At 47.2% G+C, this 16,949-nt stretch overlaps 1 protein-coding gene across 2 annotated transcripts in view; it reads left to right on the top strand.

Moving 5' to 3' along the window:
- Positions 1-16,949, top strand: part of DNMBP (dynamin binding protein) — a 64,119-nt gene that overhangs the window by 25,372 nt on the left and 21,798 nt on the right. Inside the window, exons 3-5 of one of the 2 annotated variants that reach the window (XM_066622151.1) lie at positions 1,246-1,368; positions 1,814-3,694; positions 7,680-7,982. In XM_066622151.1, the coding sequence (XP_066478248.1) occupies positions 1,246-1,368; positions 1,814-3,694; positions 7,680-7,982 (2,307 nt within the window). The remainder of the gene's footprint in view (positions 1-1,245; positions 1,369-1,813; positions 3,695-7,679; positions 7,983-16,949) is intronic. The other variant, XM_066622152.1, reaches the window with a different exon arrangement.

Below are 16,949 nucleotides of genomic sequence, written 5' to 3'. Positions count from 1 at the left end.
AGGCCCAAATCTTAACCAATTTTCCAGCACTGGCATAGCTGTGCCAGTGGGGCATGTGCTGCATCCTGCAGTTGTGAGGCCCTCACCGAGTCCTCCTCAAAGTAAGGGAATACTTGTTCCTTTACCTCAGAGATGCATTGCCCTTATGTCGGTGCTGGAAAGTGGGTTAGGATTGTGCCCTAAATAGAGTTTAAAGGTATCTCCTCTGCTACTTGCTTGCTGCTGATTCCACTTCATTGTTTCAATAGCTGTTTTAGGAAAGAAGGTGTATTCTCTCCCTTCCCCCTGGACACACAAATAAAGAACAAGAAAGTAAGCTCACCTGACACTTATTTTTTTAGTGGAATTTAAATTTTTAAAATTTAAAAATTCCACTAGTACAAAACAATTAACTCATTTTTGCCCAGCCCACAGGTATACACATTTGGTCCCTGTTGCATGTATGCAATGTTGGGCAGAAATGGCTTAAGCATCCATAACTGAACAGGTATTATTGATTTGTTCCCATTAAAAGAGGCACTTTTTCAAGTGGATGCTCCTCTTTTTTTAGCAGGGGGAGAGTAACTGGCCCAGCACTGTCTGTTCTAGTGGCTGTCTGCTGGTATTCATTTGCATCTTTTTAGATTGTGAGCCCTTTTGGGACAGGGAGCCATTTAGTTATCTGATTTTTCTCTGTAAACTGCTTTGTGAACTTTTAGTTGAAAAGCGGTATATAAATACAATAATTAATAATTAATAATTATGATACTGTTGGTGCAATAGCCCTCTCACATTGTCCTTGGTTTGAAAACCAAGAGCTTTCAAAATTCATCTGCTCCCATTAGGAATACAAATGTATTTAGCAAAAATAAACACGAGTGGTTTTAGAGTTCCGAAGCACATACTCCATATAAGATCATCTCCATCTGAGAAGTTAAGCACTTTGCCAAAGGATGTTCTCCTGGTTTTACCAGAGTTGGGGGCAACAGAATTTGTAGCAGGTGCATTTGCTTTGTTAATTGTGTTAAGAATTCTCACTCCGGGCCGTCACTGGAGACTGGAAAAACTCTGGAAAGAAGCGTGGATTGGTGGGAATATCCTGACATCTACAGAGGGATAAGGGATGGGGGTGCTTGTTCTGGCAAAAGTGCAGAATACCATGAATCAGGAGACATGTATAATCTGGATTAATGGAAAAGTTTCCCATCTTCTAACAATTCTCTCTCTCTCTCTCTCTCTCTCTCTCTCTCTCCCCCCCCCCCCCAGGACAGTTTCCCAGCAGCTTTGTGGAGCCTGTAGATGTCCCTCCTTTGAAGCAAGGGGAGAAGCTGTTTGTCTGTATCAGCAACTTTACATCCCAGGAGGCTGGCAGCCTCACTTTGCAGAGAGGTACCATTACTTCCCTGCCTGCATCCCTTGGGCAAGGAGGGACCTGTCCTGCCAGTTTTCCTATGCACATCTCTTGATCATGCCTTGTCTAGTGCTCTTGCCTTCTTCCCCTGAGCCCTAGATGCAGTGCAAGGCTTCTGCTGCTGGAACCTCCATGCTTGCGGCTCTGGTGGACTTGCTGTGCCAAGGACTGAGCTCTGAGGTCCCCTAACAGAAGGAAAGTGCCAAGGATGGTTCTCATAGTCCACATTGTTCAGCATTGGCAGGTGCTACCTAGGGAATGCTTTGAGCCCTTGTAGCTTTGGGTGCTGCCTGTATCTTATAGGGCTGAGACTCTGATGGTCTTTCATAGTCCTAAGTGCCCTAGATCTTATAGGTATTGTGCAAGGGATGCTGTAGGTGATACCTAAATAGCTTCTTGATTTTATGTTCCTTGTCCCTCCAGGAGACTTGGTGATTCTGAATGGCTCTGTGACCTCTCCTCGGCTCCAAGGCCGAAGCTGTTGGGGATCCGTAGGCTTCTTCCCTTCGTCATGTGTGCAGGAACTCTGCCTCTCAGCCTATAGTCCTCGATCTCCTTATTGTACCACCCTGGAAATGCCCTCCTATGCCCTGGGTCAGGCCCGAGCTCTGATGGGCCTTTCAGCCCAGTTAGAGGAGGAGCTGAACTTCCGGGAAGGGGATGTGATTACTATTGTTGGGATCCCGGAGCCTGGATGGTTTGAAGGTGAGCTTGGGGGTCATCGAGGCATCTTCCCCGAGGGATTTGTGGAACTTTTGGGTCCCTTGAAAGCCGAAAGCAACGCAGAGGAGCCAAAATCATCATCAGATATCCACGGTATTAATGGGGTGAAAGACATGTATCCCAAGGCAGAGGAGAAGGCATGGAGTGACAGTGAGGAGGAGTTGCCAGGGCCCTATGGAGTAGCCTTGTATCGGTTCCAAGCCCTGGAATCAACAGAACTGGACTTTGAGGTGGGAGACAGGATTCGGATTCTGGGAGTCTTGGAAGATGGCTGGCTGGAAGGGGAGCTGCGAGGAAGACGTGGCATCTTCCCACACAGGTTTGTGAGGCTGGAAGAGAGTAGCCCACCTTCTAGAGAGAAATGGGAATCTGGTTGCTTTACAGAAGGAGTGGACTCTGAGGCTGCCACCATTCACAAGGTGAGTCTTCCTGCCTTGAGGGAGGAGCCTGGGTGTAATTTGGTTTGTGCTGAGGAGAAGTCTGGTGTGCTTTCTGTGAGGCAAGAGGATCCGCTGGACTTGGAACTAGAACAGACGGAAAGCCTAAACCACCAGAATGAAGTCTGCTTGGAATCAATTCCTTTAGGTGTGTTAGGCTCTCCCTTGCTAGATTCTGCCAAAGCCGTCAATGGAGTTTCTTGCATACCTCCACCTTTGTACCAGCCAAAGAGCCAACAATGCTGTCAGATTAGTAATCCAGATTCCAACCTGAGTCCAAGGCCCTCGTGGGGCCTCTCAGAGGATCACAGTGCCTCAGAGTGGGATGAAGATATGCAGAGTCTGTCCCACAAGTCTGTCCCCCTGTGTGAGGAACTGGCCGCTTGTAAGGATGTCCAGAGGCGGAAACCCAAATCCCGTTCTTCCAGTTTCAGTGGGACCCACGAGGGCCTGGACACCTGGCCTGTCTGGCGTGGAGCTCGGACGGAGCGTTCCCAAGGGGTGCTCCATGGAGAAAGCTGTGGCGACCTCGACTCTAAACTAACAGAACAACTGACTCAGTTTGAACAGAGCCTGGCAAGTCCTTCTGGCCATGCCAGCTATGGCACTCCAGAGCAGGACAACATGTCCAGGCACTTTTCCATCCTTGGCTTTAGCTCAGAGAAAGACATTGTACGTGGGTCAGTGGAACACTCTTCAGAGAGAAGAAAGGTGCTCAGACCACCACCTCCCCGGCCTAGCACCCCAGCCTCTGCCTCACTTCGCTTGCCAGCCAGGCATAGCCCCAAAGTGGCACCTTCTTCTCAGAATCTGCCCATCTCTGTGCGACCTTCCAGGCCAGCCCCGCTTCCACCTTCAGGCAACCAGAGGAGGAGCCCAGCGTCTGCAAAGCTTCACTCAGGGAGTAAAGAGGGACAGAGCAGCCCTGATGAGTCCAGAGGTGCATCTCCGTGCTCTTTCTTGCTGAATCGCATCCAGGAACTGGAGCAGGAACTGGATGTTTACAGAAAGACCCAAGAAGAGCTCAGTGCCATACTGGAGCAGCAGACACAAGGTGAACTTGGCCGAGTTGAGACCCTGGAAAACTTGGACTTCTGTGACTGCAAAATGTCAAGCCTGAGCCTGGAGCTTCAGGAATTAAGAGGTGAGTACAATAATCCCTGGTGGGAGAGGAAGTGCTCTATCAAAATCTGTCATTTAACACAGGGTGGGGAGGTCAGAAGGGGTTCAACAGGTTACTGTGTTATGCCCTGCTGTCAAAACCGGTACTTTGGGGGCTTGTCTCCTTCCAGAAAGTGGGAGACACCATCACTCAGAGCTGTTATTGGGATTATGTTTGTCTCTTGGAAACAACTGCTCTGATGAGGAAAGGCTATATTATTTGGGGATCTTGAGACTAGAAAAAAAGGCACCTGAGGGGGGTATGATGGAGATGTACAAAATTACTCAGGGGGTGGATGGGGGATGTTCTTTTCCCTCTCACACAGGACCAGGGACATCAACTAAAATTGAGTGTTGGGAGAGTTTTAGAAGAGACAAAAGAAAATATTTCTTTAGCCAGCATGTAATTGTTCTGTGGGACTCTTTGCCATAGGATGTGGTGATGGCATCTGGCCTAGATGCTTTAAAAGGGGACTGGACAGATTTCTAGAAGAAAAGTCCATCACAGGTTGCAAGTTCTGATGGGTTTGGGCAACCGTCTGGTTTTAGAAATAAGCTGCCTCAGAAGGCCAGGTGCTGGGAATGACACCAGGATTCAGGTCTCTTGTTGTCTTGTGTGCTCCCTGAGGCATCTGGTTCACCATTGTGAGATAAAAGAAGCTGGACTAGATGGGTCTTTGGCCTGTTCCAGAAGGGTTCTTCTTATGTTCTTATGATTTTGTGTTTGGAGGAGCAAAGACATGGCATTTCTCTGCCAGGTATCATGGTGCCTTCTGTAGTGGAGTCCTGCACCTTGTGGAAGCTATATTCCAGGCCTGCTAGATACGGAACTGGGAAATCAGAGTCAGGTCTCCCCATTTCTGCTACTCTTCTCAGTTAGTATTCATTTCCAAAATGGCCAAACTTGTGAATTTGTAAACCCCGCAGTGGTGCTGTGTATGACAGCAGTTGTGGGAGCAAGAAGCTCTCTAAACCAGAGTTTGGCTTTCAAACATGTTGTATATTTCACTGATAATTTTGATACAACCACCTTGGCACTGTGCTGTCATCACAGGTTCCCATTCATCTTCCAGATGCCACATGCTTTGTTCCTCATGCTTTGTCCAGGAATTCCCAGTGTGGGACTTTGTAGGTTCTTTGGATGCAAGTAAGCAGGCTCTGGAGATGAATCAGAAAACTATGTAGCAAGCCTGGTACTTGAGCTCTAGCATCCAATGCAGTAGGAACCTTCTCATTCAATAACCCGCAATAAAATTACCCGTACTAATTTGATAATGCAAGTGCATTCACAATGTAGTAGTCTAACTAAGCAACTGAAGTTGCAACACTTTCCATGCTATATCAGCTTCCTTTCAAGGAATATTTTCTGCTATATGCAGCTTTATGACAAAGAAGTCTCAGTAGATACCACTGCCTTGAATTCAGATGATCCACTCTGACCCATTCTGAAAGAGTGGAACCTTCTGACTAAGACATGGTACCTAGTTGAATTTCTTCTTGATGAAACTATACTTAGCAGCAGCTGTTCCCTGGTTGAAGGGCTGTGTTGCTTGGAGCTCATTTGGACTTCAGTTAACTTGCTGGATTTGCATGTTGCTGGCATGCCTTATAGTTCTCTTTTGCATCAGGTTTTGATGCCATCAGCTTCTTTTGCGGCTTCTCAGTGAAGAGCCCCCCAGTAATCCAGGCAACAAGGATGAAGTTTGCCTTGAGCAGACCAGCTAGAGCCTAAGTTTGAGAGACCAAGGACCATATTAGATGATGATATCCTTATTGCATGAAGGGGGCCCATGTGCTTGCTCTATCTAATATAAATAGTCTGTAAGGACACAAACAGGGTCAGCAATGTAACAAAGGGAAGGGAGGTTTTCCCTTCATCACAGCTCCTATCTGGATGAGGGTCCACCACTGAGCCTGCTATTTGCATCAGAAAATCAAGCTCATCCTCTCTAGTTCACGTTAGCCAATATCATCCAATCCTTCCTAAATTCCTGCATGGCAGTGCAGCAGTGCTAACATGGCATCTGCTGAATCATTCAGGGGAATTTTGGCCTTGGGAAGCCTCCTCGTGGTAAGGAGACATTTGTTCCCTTCCCCCGGGTTAAGCCCCTGCCAGCCAGGTGGGTCAACTTGAACCTGCACCAGCAATACTGCTGGTTCAAGTCCGTGTTAACTCATGAAGACTGATCAGGTCTGGAAAGGGGATTAGGATTTGGCCAGGGTTTGCCTGCTGCTGCTGCTAAACCCACTCCCTTCAAACATCCAAACTGCCCTCCTCTCTGCCCCATCTCCCCCCTCTGTTATGCCCCCTCACCACCCCCCTCCAGCCCCTGCACAGTCTTACCTGATGCAGAATTCAACAGCTTATGAAGAAGCCACAAGAATTCTGCCTTCTGTAATAGATTTTTTTTTTTAATCTATGGACATCAATCATGTCCCCGCAAATTTCTGAAGTATGGAGTTATTTCCCAGGCTTTTACAGTTGGGTGAGGGCTGAGTGTGTGAAATGGAGGCTTGTCCAAGGGGAAACAGTGAGTCCATACTGTAACTGAGATTTGCATTCCACACAGTCTCACTTTAATTGCATTGCATAGGTTGCCTTGGATCAGACGGAATGTCTTGTTAGGAAAACCAGGGAAATCCAACAGACACATATGAAACATGAGCGGTATAAGTGATTTAAAAATGAGTATGTACGACCACATGCACCTGTACATTTGTGACTGATTGTGGTGCCACAGATTTGACTTCCTAGCCAAAGCAGATGTCATTCTTCCCACAACCAGACTAGAAGCAGCCCCAGGCTCCAATCTGTGATTCCCAATTACCTGTTTGTACCCCCTTTCCCTTGCCCCAGGGCAGTGTTCATGGGGTGTGACCATGAAATCTCATACTTACTGTTTCCCTGTACTGCTGAACCCTGGAGAGAGGTCACTAGCTGCTGCCTTCAGCATTAAAAGCAGAGGAGCCGGTTTGGGCAGAGAGCTTGTCCAATCCACAGCACCCCAGACTGTGGGACTCTGGTTACTTATTACCTGTCAGCAGGTGGGAGAGGCTGTCTGGGCTTGCTGCCGATTGGGCGAAGGTTGCGGCTGCATTTCTGTCCTGGGCAGTTAGTCAGCAGCGTCCCAGGATGATATGCAGGGACAAGGAGATTGCAAAGAATTTGAGTCCTGGGGAAGCGGGTGGGGTGGGGATGGGGCACGCCGAGAGGATCATGTGCAATTACCCCGAGGCGAGGAGAGGAACGGACTCTCCAGAACAGCAGCTCTGCCTCCGCTTCTCCGGCTGGGATTACAAGAACTGCAACTCCCTCAGGGGACGAGCTGATGCCAAGAGAGCTGGGCGGCATGGTGACCATGACTGGGACAGCAAATGCCAGACTAGGGAATGGTGTGACACCACCAGGCCAGTGGACAGAGACTGTGGTGGTTTCAGAAAGCGGGAGAGCTGGTTCAGAGACCATTACCTAGCCAGAGGCTGCAGGGATTGTGGGGAAGAAGGCAGACAGTATGTGGATCAGAAGAGGATAAGTGGAAACAGCCTTTATGCAGAGCATGAGACAATGGGTAGTTGTCACCTGGAGGAAGATGGCTACCACACAGACTCCGAGTGTGCCATTGCTGTACGCTATTGGAAGCCCTATGGCCGGTATGATGAATATCTGGATGCTGATTTTGGGGGCTGTAGGAATAGGGATAGTTGGGGTTCGAACCACTGGAGAGAAGATAGTCACTACAGTGATTATAGGAAGAGGGATAATTGGAACAGAGGTAGCCATAGCTTGGATCTGGACTATGAGAAAGGGGATGACAGGTATGTGGACTGCAGCAAAAGTGGTGGGAGATATTGCCAAAAGGACATTGGACAGCATATGGTACATGGAGACTTCCCCTTGAGATTTGGGCATTGTGGGATTCCTGAGAACTATACTGTGGATGACAGAAATCTTTCTGTTGCCCAAGAAGATCAGGTGTCTGAGTGTGCAAGTAGCAGTCAAGAGCTGGAGCCCATGTGTGAAGTGCCCAAGCCACAGAAGATGGCAGAAAATGATTGTGGAGAGACAGGAATGGTGGCTGTCCAGTCCCGGGCCTTGGGTCTGCGCGTCTCAAAGAGTGGATGCCCCAGGACACGTGCAGGGCGGTCAGACTGGAGCCTGGACTGGGAGGATGAAGGTGTGAGTGCAGGTGGCACAGAAGCCTGGCAACGAAACAGCTGTTACCGGCGCACGGCTCCCAGTGCCTTGAGGCACCACATAAAAGGAAAGCAAGGTAGGTGAGGGAAGAGCAAAGGAAATGTGGGGAGAAGATTGTGTGCTTTGATTCCCACACCTGACTCCACCAACCAGCCAGCCCAACACAAACACCTGTACTTACCACTGCATTGGAAAAGAAATACCTGTCGTGTCCTTCAACATGTCTGTCGTGTCCTTCAACACCTGTCATGTGTTTTTAGAGTGATTAATTGCTTTTTCTCTGTGAACACTAATTGACTTCTGTTGGGTTTTTGTCCCTGTGTAGGCTGCTTTTGTGGTGGTGCCTGGTTTCCCCTGGTTGGGCTGGGCATGTGCGAGTTGACACACGTACATGCCATCAGCCTACCCAATGTTGCAACATGGTAGAAATGTTTGTGCAGTTTGGTCGGGTTTAGTCATATGTTATTTAACTGCCAGGGGCTCCCAATACTAACAAATCTGGCCTGTCCTTCTCTCTGCCGAGTCTGGGCCTGGCCACCCAGACTAGAGGATCTCATTCACTAGGCTAGATTCTCTGCACCTCTTTGAAATGAGTGTTTGCACCTCACCTAACAACCAGTATTCTGCAGTGTCTTACGGAAACTTCCTCATAACTTTCTGGTGTTCTGTCTGCAGTTTCTGGGAACTGTCATCGTGGAGCATTTCTTTCACTTTCTACATAAGTCATGTCTTTACTTCTGACTACAATGGAACTGTTCTTGTGCTTTTCCTGGAGAGGGTTTGACAGTGTGGCTTGCCAACTGCTTTGGGTTCATCCTTCACAGTGGCTGTTCCAAGTAGCTGGTCTAATCATTTTGGTGTGGTTCAGATGACTTGTGAGAAGAGGAGAGGGTGCTCTGCATTGGTGCTTTCTGGGGTTTTTTGCTTTTCTTTTCCAGTTGGCAGCATCTTATAGTTTCTGAAGAATTCACTGTGGCTGCAATCCTAACCACACTTTCCTGAGAGTAAGCCCCATTGAACAAAATAGAACTTACTTCTGAGTAGACCTGGTTAGGATTGTGCCCTGTGTGTCAGAGAAAGTTGATATCATGTCTTTGTTGAATATTCTTCCGGATCCAGCTCAGTCTTGCTCTTCACTGTTAAGGAGGGCACATTGTGTGCACATGAAGCCTTGCAAACAAACAGCATCACTGTTATTTTTTACAGCAGCATTGGTGTATGTGGTGCTTTTAGCTTAAGTAAGAGGCAGGTCTTCTGGGCTCATACATCCATGTCTCTCCTCAAAGCACTCTTTTTGGTCATTAGAGCAACACTTGTGCACTGAGACAGACCAGAGACATTTTGCACACTGTAAAACTGGTGGAGCAGGCTTGGCAGATTCTGCAACCTGTTTTTCTCCTTTACTTGTAGTCTCTAAGTCAGGGTCATCCAATGAAATTGCTTGGTGGTAGTTTCAAGGAAGACAAAAGAAAGCACTTTTTCACACAGCGCATAATTTTATGGAATTTGCTGCTACAAGATGTTGTGATGTTACTAGTTTAGCTGGCTTAAGAGAGGACTAGACCAGTGTTTCTCGAGGTTTGTCCTCCACCATACCACTTCACATGGTCTACCTGTTGGAAGTACCACTGGAAATAACTGGCGAGGACATTGGCACCAGTTACTTCTGGGTTGGGAGGCCAGATGCAACATGACAAACACCAGTAAGAGGCTCAGGATGGATGGAAGGGCTTTTTTGAGCATGGAAAAGCATGCTTTGGAACTCTGCCCACTGAGCCAAACCTCCTACCGCTGGATGGACTTTTGACCTGATCCAACAAGGCTCATCTCATGCTCTTTATGCAAGTAAAGCAACTTTGTTCATTGGCCCTAATTCTATTCAGACAGGAGCTGAAATCCCAACTCCTAATGACTTTTACTCAGTTTTATGTCCCAGGATCCCACCTCCTTCTGCTGATAATTCACAGGCATGTCCCCAAGCTTTTAAGCAGCTATAGGAACTAGATAGTTGATTTTGTTTTTTAAAAGGGGAATCTAAATTTCTAAATTCTAAAGAATTTCTAAATTCTAAGGATGCTGGGTTCTGTTGCCAAACCAGATTTTGTGCTTTCCTGTGTGGTTTGCAGAACACACACATATTTGGGTATTGCCCAGTGGCTGCACCAGGAAAGAGGGAACATAAGAGCCTTACTGGATCAGGCCAAAGGCCCATCTAGTCCAACTTCCTGTATCTCACAGTGGCCCACCAGAGGCCACTTTGCAAATGGGATTTGCAAATAGGGTTTGCAAAGGGAACAGAAGGCTAGCTGGTAGTGACCTCAGAACTACAGAGCCCACAGTACCTGGTGTGGAGGATGAGGCTGCATCTGAAATGGGCCCAAAAAGAATATGTGTTACTTGGATATGTTGGCTGCTCCTTTAAAGAGCTGTAATGGGCACCTTTGCTCTGGGCTGGGCCAGATACTAGTGAGTCACATGGACTTTGGTTCCTGCCATTCTTAGAGTGTACAAAGTCTCAGAAAACAGGACTACCTACAAGAGCTTCAGCTAGCAATTAAGGGCCCAATCCTATGACCCCGTGGCACAGTGCTGGAGCTCAGCACTGGCACTAGATGTTGTAAACATACCATAAGGCTTGTTTACAGCATCTAGCAAGATGGGGACGCTGGTGCTGGGCCTCAGCATTGGGAAGATGACTCTATGATAAGTCTCACTGCTGGACAGCAGAGCGCCTTTTTGGGATGGGGAAGGGTTGGGGGAAGGTGGAACTGGACAGGGGGAAGGACGGAATGGGGGGAGGAACTAGCCCAGGAGGGAGGTGGGACTAGCAGAGGTCTCTGCCAGATCTAAAATTCTGTCGGGCTTGCAAACCTGATACAGAGCTCCCCAGGTCTGCACTAGTGAATTAGCTGGCAAAGACTCAGGAAGCCCATTGCACAGGCTGGGGCTTTCTTCGGGGGAAGGGAACAAAAGTCCCCTTCCCCCAAGAAGACCTCTTGTGGCTTCCTGGAGTTTGCAGGATACAGCGGTCGTCTGTTTGGTACCGTTGTTCCTCTAGGCTCTGGGAAGCATAGGATTGGGTCAGATGCGGACCTGCCATAAGGTCTGACGGGGCAAAAGCCCCAGGTGCAAGGCGCTAGGGCCTTACAGAAGCCTCTCGGGTTCCCAGTGGGGGCAGAAACTATGCTTCCAGTTTTCCGGAAGCACCGTTTATAGCGTCAGAGAATCTCACAGAGGTTTTCCCGATGTGGGTGGAGGCTCCATGAGCCTCTGGTGAATGGGGGGCGAATTTCTGCTTGGGGGGGTGTCAATAGCCCACACGTGGGCACCATCACAGACCTTTGCCCCGGGCGCGGGGATGGGGAGGTCTGCTGCTGGATTGGGCTGCCCAACTGCAATCTTATATGCACTTTCCTGGTAGTAAGCCCCATTGAACACAATGAGTCTTACTTCTGAGTATGTAGACATGCATAGGATTGTGCTGTTGGAGGACTGCGAAGCCGGTCCTGAAGAATTGTCTTATGCAATTACATACTATTGCTTTAATATAGGAATTAGCTATCTTGTATATTGTTTGAGTGTGAAATGAGTGCAAATTGCTTACACTGGACTTGCTTCCAGAAGGCCAAAGGTTTGGAAAGTTATGCATCCTCGGAGAGATGCCAGCTCAGCCATGACCAAAGAGACTCAAAACAACATGAAAGAAAAAAATTGCTTTGCTTGTTAAGGAGTAGCTAAAGCTACAAGACATTTCAGTGTCGGGATATTGACATGCACAAAGCCTTACCTAGGTGTAAGTTCCTGTAAGAGTTAGTAGAGAGCAGGGATGGGGAAAACCAGCAGGGCTTGTCTTGAGTCAGTTCACCGAGTCACTGCCCCCTGTGACTCAACTCAAAAACGAGTCATTACAGGGGCACTTTTGGAGTCACCCTTTAGTGACTGTAAAGGACTCAAGTCAAGTCGCCCCTACTTTTAAAAGCCTGCTGCGGAAAAAACGGGGCTTCTGTCAGGGAGTGTGTGTGTGTTGGAGTTTTCTTTACTCGCTCCCCTGATGTTCCCACCCATCTGTAAACAGGGTGGGAGGAATGGGAGGGACTGTAAGAGAGCCAGGGGAAAAAAGGGCAAGAGGGAGGAGGGTTACTACGGCAGCTGTGAAGCTTACGACCTGATCCTTGGCAGCCCTACTCAGCCTGCTGGAGCCATGCCATGATTTTCTCCGGAATGGCTGGGAACCGCCTCCCTCCTGCCTTCTTCCTTCATTCATCCAGGGAAAAAACCTCCCTCCCACTCCCTGGCTTGCTGCAGCCAATCATAAGGCAAGAATGCTCTTGGCTCCCCCTCCTTCTGTATCCAATGATCATCTGTTTCCCCCTTTCTATCACAGACAGTTAAAAAGCCCGCTCTCACCTCCCGCCCTCCCACCTGATGCAAAAGCAAAACATTAGGCCTTTCCTGCCTCCTGGCTGGAACCTCCTTCCTGCTTGCCCGGTCAGAATGCTGGACCCATGAGGTTTTTCACACTGTGAATTCAGTAAGCAAGCACACCCAGACACAGGCAGACTTGACTGCCGAGTCAGGCGGGCCCTGACTCAAGTCGTTTTTAGAGTCTTCCACATGTGTGACTCATGATTCGCTGAGTCACCCAAAATCATGCATTTTTGTGGCTCAAGTCTGAGTCACTGACGTGAGTTCCCAACCATGGTCAAGAAATCTTTTAAGGAATATTATTAAGCTACCCAATAAACAATACCCTTCTTACCCATTTCACTGCAATGAAGGAGAGCTGTTTAGGCTGCAAGGATGATGGCTTTTATTGCAAAGGATGCTGCTTCTTGATTTGCCTACAAATGTACATCAGTTGAGCAGTGCATTTGGTCCATATTTACAATCCTCTCATAAGGGTTGAGCTCATGGGAAACTGACTTTGAGGGTTTTTCAGGAAATGCTGGCTGTGTGAAGGGGTGATTGGCTTGAATGTGTAACGGTCACAAGCCTATCTCCCTCTATCCACATGAATGGTTTTTCAACTTTTGAAAAATGTGATTGTACTTTTAATAATGAGACAAATGTGTTTTTAACTGATGTATAATTGGCCCTTTAGAAAAAAGGACAGACAGCCCATTTGAAGCATGGCAGGAAATGCAAGACAGATGATTGAATTAGCAATCGAATCATCTGGCAGTTGCTTTGTGAAGAGGGGAGAAGTCAGGTTCACTCTGTGGGGTAAAAAGTCCCATGGCAAGTCCTCTTTATTTTGTTTCTTAATTTTCTATACCTGTTTTCCCCCTCTTTTATACCTCTTTCCCCCTCTTCTATACCTGTTTGCCCAAGATGGCTAACAAAAAGATGTATCCTAAAACTTCATTAAAACAATATTGAAAAATTGATACATAGAACAAAGCCACCAGTGCAGATAAAACCAAAATGGGAGAGCAATAAAAAGCAGCAAATTAAGAGCAGCAATAAAAATAATCATCAAAACAGAAGTGGACACATAAAAGCACAGCAGCAGTGCACAATAAACCCAGACAATAATCAGTGGTAATAAAATGATAATAAAAGCAACAGTAAGAACAGTAAACATTAAAACATTTAAAGAATAGGCAGTAGCAAGGCGGGAGTCCTAGACACCACCCAATCATAATGAAAACACCAAAAGAATAAAAAATGTTTTCCATTCCTAGTAAGAATAATTCAAGGATGGGAGTCTTAGATCATACGAGAGGGAGTTCCATAACTGCGGTGCCACCATAGAGAAAGCTCTTCTCACTACCAGCCCCCCATCTCCCTCAGGAGCAGCACATACAAAAGAGAACTCTCAGAAGATCTCAGGTGACAGGCCAGGCTGTATAGGAGAAGATGGTTCCTCAGGTCCTAACCTGTAAAGGGCTTTAAAAGTCCAAACCAACATCTTAAATTGGGCCTGTAGCCCAAGTAGAAATGAACCTGTAGTCAATGCAGCCACTGAAGCTGATCCAAAGGAGGCAATCCACTGAGCCCCCCCCACACAAGCTGCCACATTCTGCACTAACTGGTTTCTTGAATGTTTTCAATGGCAGCCTCACTGTGGAGCGCCTTACAGTAATCTAAATGAGATGTCTCCAAGGCATGGACCATGGTAGTCAGTTCTTGCCAATTCAAATGCAGCTGCAGCTAGCTCACCGGCCATAGCTGTGCAAAAGCCCCCTTAGTCACAGTTGCCACTTGTCAATCAAGGAACATCCAGGAGGACTCCCATGCTGCACATGTGTTCCTGCAGAAGGAGAGCAACCCTATTCAGAACAGGTTGGTAGTCTAGCAGTTGCATCATGGATTTCCAGACCAAGAGGAAGAGGACTTTTGTGTTGGTTTAATTTCAACTTGTTAACCCCTATCCAGTTACTACCTGCAGACAATACTCTAAGACCTCAACAGCAATCCCAGTAGTAGGTGGAGAGGAAAGATAGAGAAGGGTGTCCTCAGCTTATTGGTGACACCCCACTCCAAATCCCTGGACAGTCTCTCCCAAGATTTCATGTAGGTATTCATGTTCACACTTTGCCCTGCCAAGTGGGCAAAGAGGCACTTTTTCTAGTGGTGCTCCTATATTTAGCAGAGGGAAAGTAAGTGTCCCTCTTCACCCCAGCACAATGTCTTTTCTAATGGCTGTTTGCTGGCGTGCTTCTGCATCTTTTTAGATTGTGAGCTCTTTTGGGACAGAGAGCCATGTAGTTATTTGATTTAACCACTTTGTGAACTTTTGTTGAAAAGCATTATAATAACATAGCAACAATAATACTTAAACCTCATGAGGGATAAAATGCTTGTGTGAATCCTTGTGGCATTCCACACACCACTGGCCAAGATGTCAAATCGGCATCCCCCAGCACCACTGTCTGACACCTAGCAACCAAGAAGGAGTGAAACCACTGCAAAACAGTGCCTCCAAGCCCCAATTTAGCCAACCACCCCAGAAGGATATCCTGGTCAATGGTGTCAAAAGTCACTGAGATGTCCAGCAGGACCAGCAGGGATACACTCCCCCTATCCAGTCTTTGATGCAGGTCATTCATCTGGGTGACCAAGGCAGTCTTCATTCCAAAGCCTCACCTAAAGCTAGACTGAAAGCAATTCAGAGACATTTCATACATGTCTTGCGCATCTTCCCTCAAGCAACACACAGCCATCTCCCTGCCACTAAAGGTGGTAATTTTTATGGTGAGAGGTCAGAAAAGCTAGTTGTACACTGCAGGCTGGGTGCTGCAGCAGCCTTTGGCTCAGGCTGCAAAAGACGAAGGCCAGTCCAGGTTTCCCAGACCTGCCATGTCCTGCATTTTGTTTGCTGTGTACTGAACACCTGAGAAAAACAACCATATGGGCCACACCATGTGCACTGAGGGCCAGTGGAGCTGACCCTGGGGCTAGTCTCACAACTGTGCTTTGAGTCTGGAGCAGCAAAACACTTCTGCATTCCTCAATAGGAGAGTTTCAAACTAGGCACATCCTGTTGTGACAAGCAATGTGCTTTTAGCTAGACTTCCCCATCAGATTTTTTTCTTCCTTGTGTTTCTGCAATCTTTAGACTTACCTTGATTTTTTTTTTAAATTAAACTACCTGCTACCTGGAAACCTGGAGTACTGTTTTTGCCCTTCTGATGTTTGCAAAAGTATTTGCTCATACCTTAATCATTTGTTAGTCAAGGGGAAAAAATGCAGGAACAGTGTTGGTTCTCCCTGTGAACAAATGTGTGTAACTTATCGACTTTCGGCTAGAGCAGTGAGGGGAAGTTCGTGCTTTTAATCTTTTCTTAAAACAAAGTGTAATCCTCTCTTATCTGTCTGTCCATCTGCCTCTGCGCTTTTTATGCCTGTTCTGTAATACTTGGGTGGTCCAAAATGGTTATGGAAGGTCCACAGTGGTTAACAAACCATGTTAAGTTTTCCCCATTTCCTGAAGCAGTGAGGAGTCTGAGAAGGGTGCCACAGAGTTTAGTTTCATTTGGATGAGATGGCACCCTGGAGACTGATACAGTCCTTGTGATCTCCGTTTTCAAACAGGAACTAAGACAGGCAAAATCTGCTGGAATATTTTGACCTCTTTCCTCATCATGGATATATATATATTTTTTTCAGTTTTTGATGAAATCATTTTGCCTTTAAGGAAGAGTCCCTTGAAGTGTGGCAGGCACTGTTTTCAGTCTTCAGTCAATAAAATACAATGTTTTCTGCCCCTCCCACTCTCAGAAAAGTGTTCCTTTACAACGTTTGGGAAAAGAGATTTCTAGCCAGGACAGAACATGACTGTGTTAAAAGTCTGTGATCCCTCCCATTGGTTATTCAGTGACAAGTCCACTCACAGAAATCAAGTGATCCCAATGCATCCTAATGTAATAACAATTGCTCAGGAAGTGCCTAGGCGTTCTATCAATATTTGTTTCAGTTGTGTATGAGTTTCAGCTGATGTCACCTGAGGATGTGGCCATAGGTCTTGGATACCTGTGATCTATCATGTATGCTTTAGTCTTGCCAGTCCTGGGTAGTTTTGGCCAGGCTGACCTAAGGGCTGGTAAACACTTTTGAGAAAAGGTGGTTCATGTAAATGTTGAAATGCATCTTTGTTGAAACAGTATCTTTGTGGAGTAAATCAGCAGTCCTCCAGTATCTCCATCTTCAGACTGCTTGGTTAAAAAAATAGAAATAAAAAATTATTCCTTCCCCTCTGAACAGATTTGCTGTCAGCTAGTTTCAAATGTACCGTTTCTGGGCAAAGTAATTTAGGGCACAATCCTAAAGCACCCTTGGGCCAGCACAAGTCCCTTGCATTTTGCATTTTGCACCTCCTCAGGAGCAAGCCGCACCAGCACCCATAGGTGCGCTGGAGCAAGAAGGCTGCATCCAACCTCTGTGGCAGCTTGCCGCAGGTAGGCTTATTAGCCGAGTTCGACTGATGTAAGGATCTGGGGAGGGTGGGGAGAAGGCGGGAGGGAGGTGTTCTGGGGCAGGGGGAGGGTGGGCAGAGGGTGATCCCGAGGGTGGGTGGGAGGGGAGCGGGAGGCCTGGTTGG

This window comes from Tiliqua scincoides, chromosome 3 (genome assembly GCF_035046505.1).
Source record: "Tiliqua scincoides isolate rTilSci1 chromosome 3, rTilSci1.hap2, whole genome shotgun sequence".
Classification (NCBI taxonomy): Eukaryota; Metazoa; Chordata; class Lepidosauria; order Squamata; family Scincidae; genus Tiliqua; species Tiliqua scincoides.
Note: the sequence above shows the minus strand (reverse complement) of the source record. Positions and strands in the feature narration are given on the sequence as shown.